The sequence below is a fragment of the Dasypus novemcinctus genome, chromosome 4 (assembly GCF_030445035.2).
Source record: "Dasypus novemcinctus isolate mDasNov1 chromosome 4, mDasNov1.1.hap2, whole genome shotgun sequence".
Taxonomy (NCBI): Eukaryota; Metazoa; Chordata; class Mammalia; order Cingulata; family Dasypodidae; genus Dasypus; species Dasypus novemcinctus.
Window position 1 is genome coordinate 151,222,292 of NC_080676.1, and position 11,927 is coordinate 151,234,218.

Below are 11,927 nucleotides of genomic sequence, written 5' to 3' on the forward strand. Positions count from 1 at the left end.
TGAGATCCTGGGTTTACCCTCACTCCAGCACTGACTTCAATTACAGGGTCCTCTCTCTTGCAGGCTAGGTTTCCTTGCCTCAAGCTCCTTGGAAAGTCAGACCTTACATACTAATTCCTGACATAGAGATGAGACAGTGACTCCTTTAGCACTGCTGATTGAAACGTTGCTGAAAAGGCATATTCTGTTGTATGATTTAAAAGCTGAGGTTGTGCTTGATTAGACGAAGAAACAACACTAATGTCTGAACACAACAAAGTACTAGGCCCTCCAGTTCAGTAAGGGAAGCAAGCACCTAAACCAGGATTTTAATGCATTATCATAGCTAGCTCAAACCGAAGAGAGACACCATAAGACACTGGGCCTTCCTTGTTGCCAAATGACAAGGCATAAAGCCCCCTACCCATACACAGCAGCTAATAAACATGCTTGTCCTCTTTGTACTTGCTACTGTCCTTTTGAGTCTTTCTTTAGAACCAGCATCTTTCTGTCATCAGATCTCAGTACCAATGTTACAATTTCAAACTAAATCCTACCTATCTCTCTAATTCTTTGGTATATGCTCTGAATATACTGTTTTATTTCCTCCACAGAAACAGTCTCAAATGAATTAATCCAATTTAATTTTTCTATTTTTATTTCTACTTACTAGACAAAGAACACCAAGAGAGAAGTAAACTAGTAAGAAGTTTTTCTTCTGTGTCCTCAGAGTCAAGGATGATGTCTATTGACAATATTCAAATATATTTGATATGTGAATAGAATCACTCTTCAACCTAAAAATATGCCAACCTCATATGCACGCACTTAAAGCAAATCCAGAAGACATAATAGTATATTTATCTTCCAAGTTATAGTTTCCTTTATATGTATTCCTTATGTGTGACACCCAAATCTGATTCTACCTCATCAATAACCCTGGAATATGTCTTTCACTTATTACCCCTGTCAACACTCAGGCAACATCTATTATCCTTGTGCCTTTTTCATAATTTCCTTAAATGCCATTCCTCCAAATTTTTCTCTTGTAAATCTATTATAGGCATTAGCATCATTTCCTAAGCACAGTTGTGAAATACTCTGATTTGTATCTATATATATTTGTGTCTGAAGAAGCAGGATAAGAGAAATAGATGGAGAAGTCATTATTTATGATACAGGTATAAGGATTAATGATTATAGTATCTCAGGGAAGAACTTAAGGTTCACCCAACATGTTGCTTGACCAACTTCAAAAGCTGCCATAAAATCTCAAGAAATGAGTAACTCACAAGAAAGCACACAATGGTTTCTTGGACACAAAGACCATTTTTATTGAGAAGAAGAAATGTCCCCAACTTTAGTATGTCACAGTCATCAAAACTGTCAAAAAAGAGAATCAGAAATTAAGGGAGAATGGGCTAACATTGGAAAATAATGAAAGGATACCATGCAGCCTCTGGCTCCACAGATGCCCTTCTAAAAAAGGGTACTTAGAGGTAAAACCTCAGAAAAACATGAAACATTATGAATAGAGAAAATTTGGGTGAGGACCTTGGAGCAGAATTGTCCTTAGAAGAGACATTTCAAAAGCAAACAGTGCTCAGCTGGTGGTGTTCTAGCAGCAAGAAGAATAGCATCTTCTGTAGCAAGTTGGCCGGTAGCCACAGCATCCATAGCCAGAGCCATATCCACAGCCATAGCTGGAACCGTATCCACAGCCATAACCAGTCCCATAGCCACAGCCATAGCCACTTCCATAGCCACAACCATAGCCACTTCCATAGCCACAACCATAATAGGGGCTATAGCCACAGCCATAGCCACGTGCATAGCCACAGCCGTAGCCACTTCCATAGCCACAGCCATAGTAGGGGCCATAGCCGGAGCCATAGCCACAGCCATAACCACAGGAGTTGCCGTAGTAGTTACAACACATGTTTTCAAGGTGAGAGATTTCCAGTGGGTTGCACGAGGAAAGTTCTGAAGAGCTGATGGCTTCTACTGCATTGAGACCTTTATATACTGTCAGAAAATGTCAGAGCATACCATTCATTGTCTGACTTGGCCGTTAAATATTTAAACTATTATCTGTCAGTCAATGTTGACAAAAATAGTTTGCTTAAAATGAGTCCATTATTTTAGAGACTCCATTTGTGTTTAGAGAGCATTAACTTAATTTACTCTGCAAATATTTTCATAACCTAGTCATATGCTAAAAGTATGACTGATATTCATTTCCAAAATCTCCTATCAATAATTATATAATCTTATATAACAAGGTTTGGGGAGATGTAGGGAATTTTGGCACCTTTTTCTTTTTCAAAACAATGGTATAATAATTAAAAAATAAATTAATTAAAGCACATACATTATCTAATTTAAAAAAAGAAGAAATAGAGTGCGCTTTTGTCTTTCTTGAACCATTGTAAACAACTGACATGCTTCTACCAGCCACCTGTACTTCCCCACTTCACACTTGCTCACACCTCTTCAAAGTTCAACATCAGAGAATTCAAAGCCAGGTTTATCCAGTGTGTCTCTTATTGCTTATGTATCTGGAAAGAGTCTATATGTCAATGATTGCATTCATACATTTCCTCTTCCATATACCAAGGAAACTGATGTCCTGAAGATGTAAGGAAGTCCTCTCTTTCTTCCCCATTATTTGTAGTTGTATTAGTAATTGGGATGTGGAATTAAATCCTAACAAACTTAATTTGGATGAAAAGCAGAAAACCTCAGAACAGAAACTTAAATTCTTTTCTTCAGTGAAGATTTTATCAGAATTTTGCATTATGATATAGGGTCACATGCTAGATTTAATAAGGCAATTTTTCTTCTCTTTTCACTCTTGTTCCTTGCGCATTTAGATGAGAAGCAGAAGGAGAGTATAGCATTTAGAATGCTGACAGAAAAGTCCACCTTCAATTCTTAACACTTCCATGGCATAAAGTAATGCAGAATATTCTGTCTTCTAATTCTATTTACATTATAGTCTTCGGATTCAAAGCTTTGAAAATTACTCTCACTTAACAAAAGTGTTCAATATTCTACTAAAAAATTCTCATCACTATTTTGGAAATATAATGTTTATCCTTTCTTTTCAGTAATCCTTGCTATCTGTTTTAGTTTGCCAAAGGATACCAAGGCAATATACCATAAATTTGTTGGCTTTTACAATGGGAATTTATTTCTTTAAAAGCTTACAGTTTTGAGGTCAAGAAACCAAGACTTCATTGGGCTTGTGGGGATGATTTTTGTCCCCACAGACCAGATATTGATAATCCTGGAATCCTCTCTCACACGGCAAAGTGCATGGGGTCATTTTTGGAGGTTGTCCCCACACTACAGACTCCATTGCCTACAGCTTCCTTTTTCATCTTTCTCTTATTCTGTGTTCCATTTATTTCAGCTTCTTTCTTTCATAGCTTTCTCTCTCAGCTTCTGGGGATTTTTCTCTGTCTTTGTGACCCTATTTCTCTGTATTCATCTGTTTATAAAGGACTAGTAAGAAGATGAAGACCCACCCTGAGTCATACTCTACTGAAGTAATATAATCAAATGGTCTCACCTTCAACAGGTTCACATCCAAAGGAATTGACCAGTTTCAACAACATGGATTTCTGTTACATATAGTCTCAAACTACCAGCCTAACACAATCTAATCAGCAGATAAAAGAGGAATGTCTTCTCTTCTGCCATTAATATTTTTCTTATTACTCTAATTTTAGCTAAAAACCTTCTATTTATACATCATAATTCATATCTTCCAACACTTCTTGCAGGATGCTTTCCCTCACTGCTCTCACAGAATGTTAAGGGATAAAGAAACAATGTAAAGGTCCCCCACAGACACCTTTCCAGTATCCCATAAAGCCTGCATCCCTGAAATCTAATTCTGGAGTTCTAATACCATGTTTAAGCCAAAGCGTAGGACCACAAATACACAAATCTTCCATCTCTCTCCCAATCAAGATATTTAATTTTCACTCCACAATCACAGAGCACAAGATTTTCTACATTGGTATTTTCCCATCGACATAAAAATTTTGAAAATAATACTACCTACAACACCCAATTTTGTTGTTCATTTTGCTAGGCATTTCATGAACACCTCAGCTGAATTTCACAGGCACTGAGCCCATGCCATAGGCAAAGTGCCATTTGCTGGAAGTTTGCAAAGATCAAATACGCAGACTTTTCTGAGCATGAACCACCTGCACAAATCAAATGGCTTCCCCCAAAAAAGGAATCTAGCCTACCCCCCTATTAGGGGGTACCTTTTTGCCACACTACAGTAAAATAGAAACAATATAGCTATTGGCATATTTATATCAGTGATTCCGAACCCAGGGCAATTTTCCTCTCCTGGAGACTGTGGGAAAGGGCTGGAGACATTTTTGATTCTCACAGTTTGGAGTTGTGATGCTATTGGTACCTAGTTGGTAGCAGAAGGGATGCTGCTAACCACCTACATTGACAAAATAAAAAATAAACAGCCCCTCAACAATGAAGATTTATCAAGCAGGAAATAGCAACAGTGCAAAGTCTAGAAAGTAGTGTTGGGGATTGATCAAGAACCCAAAAAAGATATATTCCAGTCTTGATCCCTGGTACTGAATGTGAACCCAAATGTAAAGGGGAACTTTGGATATGTCATTAGTTGAGGTGAACCTGGAGGAAGTTGGGACTTGATCCATTATTACTGGTGTCCTTATAAGGAGATGACTGATCAAGAAGAGACAGAGGAGGAGACAGAGAGACATATCACCATGATGGAGGCAGAGAATGAGCCGACACCAGAATGCTACTGACTTGAAAATTACGTGGCCTGCTAACAACTTGATGTTGGACGTGTAACCTCCAAAACTGTGAGATAATAAATTCCTGTCAATTAAGCCAGCACATTTTTTGGTACTTGTGACATCAGCACAGGTAAACTAAGATATCCTGCTTCTGTAAAAAGATTTCTATTTACAGATGTCCAAATCAAAACATACCATTTCTTCTCATTCTAAACTCAAAACTGGACCTTTCTCCAACAAACACTTAGTTTCAAAACATAAAAACGAAAATGAGAGCAAAAGACTTTCTTTTCTTTATCTTATTTGTCTAAATTATATTTAAATCACCATTTTCAGAATCAGGTATGCTCTAAAGCCCCATTCCAATTTATTCCCGTTGTTGTCTTTCCTATTCTATCATTCTTGAAATTTAAAAGTTTAACTTCTATTTCACAATACTCTTGAATAGACACCTGGCCTTTCATTGTCATTTCCAACACCAGACTTGAGGCATCAATGGCCCTGGATTACTGAAACAGTTTTCTAACTAGACTGCATTATTTATGCTACCTTTACCTTCATATACCTGGATACCGTCAGATCAACATAAAAGCAATCTCTGTCTTGCACAACATTTCTGATAACCAGTTCTGCATAGAGTGCCTGAGATATTATTTGCTCTCAATGATAATTTCCAATTAAAAAATGAATAAATTCAGTAAAAAATCTGTTCATCAGTTAGCCTAAATTAGGCCCTGGGCTTAGCCTCATTCCAGCACTGACTTCATTGACAGGGCCATTTTCCTTGCAGTCTGCCATTTTTGGTGGTTTCCTAGCCCCAGGCACCTCGGGAAGTCAACATGTATGCACTGATTCCTGACATAGAGATGAGACAGTGACTCCTTTATCACTGCCGATTGAAACGCGGTTGTTACTGAATCTGAAAACTTGTTTTTACTCGTAAGATTTCAGTGTTAAGGTTCTAGTTGTTCGGATGAAGAGAACACTAAACATCAGAACCCAACAAAGCATCAGGACTTCCAGTTCAGAAAGGGAAGCAAGCACCTCTACCAGGTTTTGAATCCATTGTCTATTGGAGTATGAACCCATAGTCTAATTTTAACAGAGAGAGCCCTGTAAGGCACTGGGCCTTGCTTGTTTCCAACTGAAAATGCGTGAAACCCCTTGACCGTACTGAGAACCAAATAAACAAGGATGTCCTCTTTACTCTTGCTACTATCCTTTTGAATTTTTCTTTGTAACTGGTACCTTTTTGTCATCAGATCTCAGTTCCAATGTCTCAGTTTTTTTAAAAACCCACCAATTTCTCTAATTCATTGACGCATGCTCTCCTTCCCAATAAACTGTTTTATTTCATCCATAACAATTTTCTCAAATGAATTAATCTCACTTCTTATTTTCCTTTTTATCTCTACTTATTACAGTGTAAACACCCAGAAAGCAGTTAATTATTCATTTTTTCTCTTATGTGTAGTTAGTGTATGGAATGGTGCCTATTGAAATTATTCTAAAAGATTTGTTGATTAAGTGAACTAAATCAATTTCTTTTTTTTTTAAGATTTACTTATTTTATTTCTTTCTCTCCCCTTCCCCCCACCCCAGTTGTCTGTTCTCTGTATCTATTTGCTGCATGTTCTTCTTGTCCACTTCTGTTGTTGTCAGCGGCATGAGAATTTCTGTTTCTTTTTGTTGCATCATCTTGTTGTGTCAGCTCTGTGTGTGCGGTGCCATTCCTGGGAAGGCTGTACTTTCTTTCATGCTGGGTGGCTCTCCTTACGGGGCACACTCCTTGCGCGTGGGGCTTCCATACGTGGGGGACACCCCTGCATGGCAGGGCACTCCTTGTATGCATCAGCACTGCACATGGGCCAGCTCCACATGGGTCAAGGAGGCCCGGGGTTTGAACTGCGGACCTCCCATGTGGTAGACAGACTCCCTAACTACAGGGCCAAGTCCGCTTCCCTAAATCAATTTCTTCAACCTCAAAATATGCAAACAAAGATGCCTGGACTTAAATCAAACCCAGAACACATGATAGTAATTTCTTTTCTAATCTATCCTTTCATTCGGTATTTAGTCCTAACGCTTAACACAAAACTCTAAGTCTAACTTATCGATAACCCTGGACCATCTATTTTCATTCATTATTCCCTTAAACACTTGGGCCACGTCTCCTATCCTTGTGACTGTCGTCTTAACATCCTGAATAAATGTTAAGCTTCCTCTTTTTTCCCTCCAATGCTATTATAAGGACTAGCACCACCTCCAAAGCACAGTTCTGAAATTCTCTGTGATTTGTGCCTGTGTGTAAGTGTGCCTGACCATGTGGGTTATGAAAAATAGGTGAAGACATTATTTATTATACAGGTACAAGAAGAAATGACTGTATGATATCAATGAAGAAGCTATCCTTTAGCCAAAATGTTGTTTGACCAATTCAAAAGCTGCCATAAATTCTCAAGAAATGAGTAATGCACAAGAAAGCACACAATGATTTGTTTGAGAAAAAGAACCATTTTTATTGAGAAGAAGAAATTTCCCCAACTTTAATATGTCAAAGTCATCAACACAGACATAACAAAAAATCAGAAATTAGGGGGGAAAGGCTAATATGGAAAATAATGAGAGGATAACATGCAGCCTCTGGCTTCACAGATACCCTTAGAAGAAAGAGGTACTTAGAGGTAAAGCCTAAGTCAAGCATGCAGCATTTTGAAGAGAGAAATCTTCGGGTAGAGGACCTGACATCAGAGTTATCCTTAGAAGTGTCATTTCAAAAACAAATGGTGCTCAGCTGGTGATGTTCTAGCAACAAGAAGAATAGCATCTTCTGTAGCAAGCTGGCCGGTAGCTACAGCATCCATAGCCAGAGCCGTATCCACAGCCATAGCTGGAACCATATCCACAGCCATAGCCACTTCCATAGCCACAGCCATAGCGAGAGCCATATCCACAGCCATAGCCACTTCCATAGCCACAGCCATAACGAGAGCCGTATCCACAGCCGTAGCCACTTCCATAGCCACAGCCATAGAGAGAGCCGTATCCACAGCCATAGCCACTTCCATAGCCACAGCCATAGTAGGGGCCATATCCACAGCCATAGCCACTGCCATAGCCACAGGAGTTGCCGTAATAGTTGCAATACATGTTTTCAGGTGAGGGATTTCAGTGGGTTGCACAAGGAAGGTTCTGAAGTGATGATGGCTTCTATCCTCCCTGAGACCTTTATATACTGACAGAAATTAGCAGTGCATACCATTCTTTGTCTGACTTGGCCCTGCAAATATTTAGGCTATTATGTGCCAGTCACTGTTGACAAAAATAGTTTGCTTGACATGAGCCCATTATTTTGGAGACTCCAATTTTGTTTAAAGAGCTTCATCTTAATTTGCTCTTTCAAAGAATTGTCTTAATCTAATCATGTGCCCCAAATAATACCTGATATTCTTTTCAAAACCTTGTGTCATTAATTATATAATCTTATATAACAAAACTTCTGTGGAATATAGGGAAATTTTGCACCTTGTCTTCTTTCCTATTTCTGAAAAGGAAATTGAGAAGGAAATAATCCTCTCTTTCTTAAGCCGTTGCAACTCCTTGCCACACTTCTTCCACCCACCTTGCACTTTCCCAATTCACCCTTGCTCAAATCTCCTCAATCCAAGGAACAGTTCAAAATCTGAGTATTCAAAGCCAAGGATCTCTAGCGGGTCTTTTATTACAAAAAGTATGGAAACAGTCTATATGTCAGTGATTATTTTTCTCTCATTTCCTCTTTCCATAAACCAAGCAAACTGAGGTCCTGAGGAGGTAAGGAAGCCCTCCATTTCTCTGACATTATTTGTATTTGTACAAGTAATTGGAATGTAGAGGCTCCTAAAGCCTAACCACCTTAATTTGGGTGAGAAGCAGAAAGCTCAGTTAGAACAGAAATTTAAGCTCTTTTTCTCCAATGTAGATTTTATCAGAATTTTGCATTATAATACCATGTACATTCCTAAATATTTAGTAAAGCATTTTTCTTCTCTCATCATGACTGTACCTTGCACTTTTAGATCAGAAGTTGAAGAAGAGTGAATGACTTTTAGGATGCTGACAGAAAAATACACCTTCACCTCTTAACATGTTCATGGCATAAAGTAACACAAAAATAAATTTTGCCCTCCACTTATTTGTGTATTTCACTCTCCTGAGTCTAATTTTTCAAACTTACTCTTTTACAAAGAGCACTCAATCATCTACAAAAATTGTCTTCATGATTTTGGAAATACAATGTTTATCTGTTCTTCTCAGTCATCCTTGCTACCTGTTTTAGATTGCTAAAAGCTATTGAGGCAATATACTATAAATGAGCTGGCTTTTACAATGGGGATTTACTAATTTAAAAGCATACAGTCTCAAGGGCAAGAAAGTGTCTAAATCAGAGCTTCATCAGGCACTGCTTTTTTTCACAGCAGATGGAATGCCGTTGATCCTGGTATCCTCTCATATGGCAAAAGGCATGGAGGTGTCTGCTGGGACTCTCCCTCCTGTTTCAGGCTCATTGCCCACAAATTCCTTCTTCATGGCTTTCTCTGATTCTGTGTTCTGCTGAGATTATCTTCTGTTTTTCCTGAGCTTTCTCTCTCAGCTTCTGAGGGTTTCTCCCTCTCCTTTGGCCCCATCTTTCTGTATTCATCTATTCATAAAGGACTTCAGTAAGAGAATTAAGGCCCATCCTCAGTCATCCCTTACTGAAGTAACATAATCCAGTGGCCCCACCCTCAATAGGTTCACACAAACAGAAATGGACAGCTTCAACATACAATTTCCCAGGGTACACACATTCTCAAACTACCACATTACCACCCTTCATCTCCTTAACAAATAAATGAGGAACGTAGCTCTTCTTCTGCCATTACTATTTTTCTGTCTACCATCAAGTCTTCGCTAAAAAGGTTTTATTTATAGTTTTAAATTCAGATCTGCCAACACTTCTGTCAGGATGCCTTCCCTTGCTACAATCACAAACAATGTGGGCTGTAGAAACAATGTCATGGTCCCCCATCAACAGCTTTCCAGCATCCCAGAAAGTCTGTAGCCCAAAATCTAGTTTTGGAGTTCTAATATCACATTTAAGCAGAAGAGCAGGACCACAAATCCATTGACCTCTATCCCTCTTCTACTCAAAATATTCAAGTTTAACTCCACAACCCCACAATCCATGTTTTTCTTCATTGTTTTTTCCTGTCTCCATATATAATTTGAAAATAATACTACCTATACACACCCAATTTTATTGTTTGCCCTGCTGGGCATTCCATGAACAGCTCAGCTAAATTTTACAGGCACTGAACGCATGCCTAGGTAAAGTGCTATCTTGGGAACAGGAAGTTTGCCAGAATCAGTTACACCTGCTTCTTGTCACAGCATCAACCACCTGCACAAATCAAGTGGCTTCCCAGAAGAAGGGAAAGCAGTCCACCCCTCAGTGCCACATTAACTTTTTACAGCCTCATTTAGAGGTCACCTTATCTCCACACTACTAGAAAAAGAAACAATGGAGCTATTCACGTATCTTTATCAATGGTTCAGAACCAAGACCAATTTTATTCTCCTGGAAACAGAAGGAGGTATCTGGAGACATTTTTTATTCTCACAGTTTGGGGTATGCTGCAACTGTCTAGTGGGTAAACAAACACATGGGATACTTCAAACCGTTCTACAATGACAAAATAACAAACAAATGAACAAAACCTCTCAAACAAAAGAATTGTCCTTTAGGAAATATCAAGGGTGCCAAAGTCTAGAAATCTTGTTTTGGAAATGGATCAAGTACCCCACTAAGGACCTGTTTAAGTCCTAAGTTCCAGTCCTGTGGGTGTGAATATATTTGTAAAGAAGAACATTAAATATGTTATTAGTTAAGATGAGGCCAAACTGAATCTCTGTGGGCCTTGATCCATTATGACTGGAATCCTTATAAGAAGATGTCTGATCAGGAGGAGACAGAAGAGGAGACAAAGAGAGACAGATGGACATAAGAGATTGAGTCAACACCAGAATGCTACAGACCAGAAAAATGCATGACCTACCAATACTTTGATGTTGGAATTGTAGCCTCCAAAACTGTGAGACATTAAATTCCTGATAATTAAGCCAACCCATTCTGTGGTATTTGTGATTACAGCCCTGGCAAAATAAGAGATCCTGCAACTATTAAGTCCTTCCTATTTATAGATATCCAAATCCAAATATACTTGTTCTTCTCAATCTATAACTCAGCATTCAACCTTTCTTTGACCAAACACATAGTTTAAAAATAAAAAGAGAACAACAGATTTTCCTGTTATTATCCTATTTATCTAAATTTTATCTAAATCATGGTTTTCAGAATCCAGTTGGCTATAAATCTCCATTCCACTTTCAACTTTTTGCTTTCCTTCCATTTTTGTCATTCTTGAAATTCGAAAATCTACATTTTATTTCACAAATTCCCTGGAATATATACATTGTCTTTCTTTTTTTTTTCTTTTTTTTCTTCTTTATTTTCTTTTAAATGTTACATTCAAAAAATATGAAGTCCCCATATACCCCCCACCCCACTCACCCCACCCCTCCCACATCAACAACCTCTTCCATCATTGCAGCACATCCACTGAACCTGGCGAATACATTCTGGAGCACCGCTGCACCACATGGACAGTGGTCCACATTGTAGTCCACACTCTCCCCAGTCCACCCAGTGGGCCACAACAGGACACACCATGTCCAGTATCCATCCCTGCAGCACCATCCAGGACAACTCCAACTCCTGAAAATGGCCCCACACCATATTTCTTCTTCCCTCTCCCAACCATCAGCAGCCACCGTGGCCACCCTCTCCACATCACTACTATGGCTAGGCCCTGGGCCTCAGCAGATTTGTGGCTCCTACCATCTGGTTTCTTGGACTTAACCTGGCCAGCTGACAGAGAGGTGAAGAGGGTCGACCACCACACCAGGGAGCCAAGAGTACCTACAGCTGCAAGCAGGAGAATTGCATCCATCATCCATGTGGAATCTAAACCCCCTCTTGATGTAGAGGGGGACTGGACAGAACCATCCCAGGTCCACAAGATGGAGGAATAGAGTATGGATTGAGTGGACTTACTGGTG

The 11,927-nt window shown here is 39.1% G+C and overlaps 2 protein-coding genes across 2 annotated transcripts; both read right to left on the bottom strand.

Annotated features, from left to right (window-relative positions):
- Positions 1 to 1,597: 1,597 nt before the first annotated feature.
- Positions 1,598 to 1,918, bottom strand: LOC101437923 (keratin-associated protein 21-1-like). Its single transcript, XM_004468648.1, has one exon. The coding sequence runs from the start codon at positions 1,916 to 1,918 to the stop codon at positions 1,598 to 1,600; it is 321 nt and encodes a 106-aa protein (XP_004468705.1).
- Positions 1,919 to 7,592: 5,674 nt separating this feature from the next.
- On the bottom strand, positions 7,593 to 7,937 carry LOC101438365 (keratin-associated protein 21-1-like). The gene has a single exon (XM_004468649.1). It carries the CDS (start codon positions 7,935 to 7,937, stop codon positions 7,593 to 7,595), a length of 345 nt encoding a protein of 114 aa, XP_004468706.1.
- Positions 7,938 to 11,927: the final 3,990 nt, after the last annotated feature.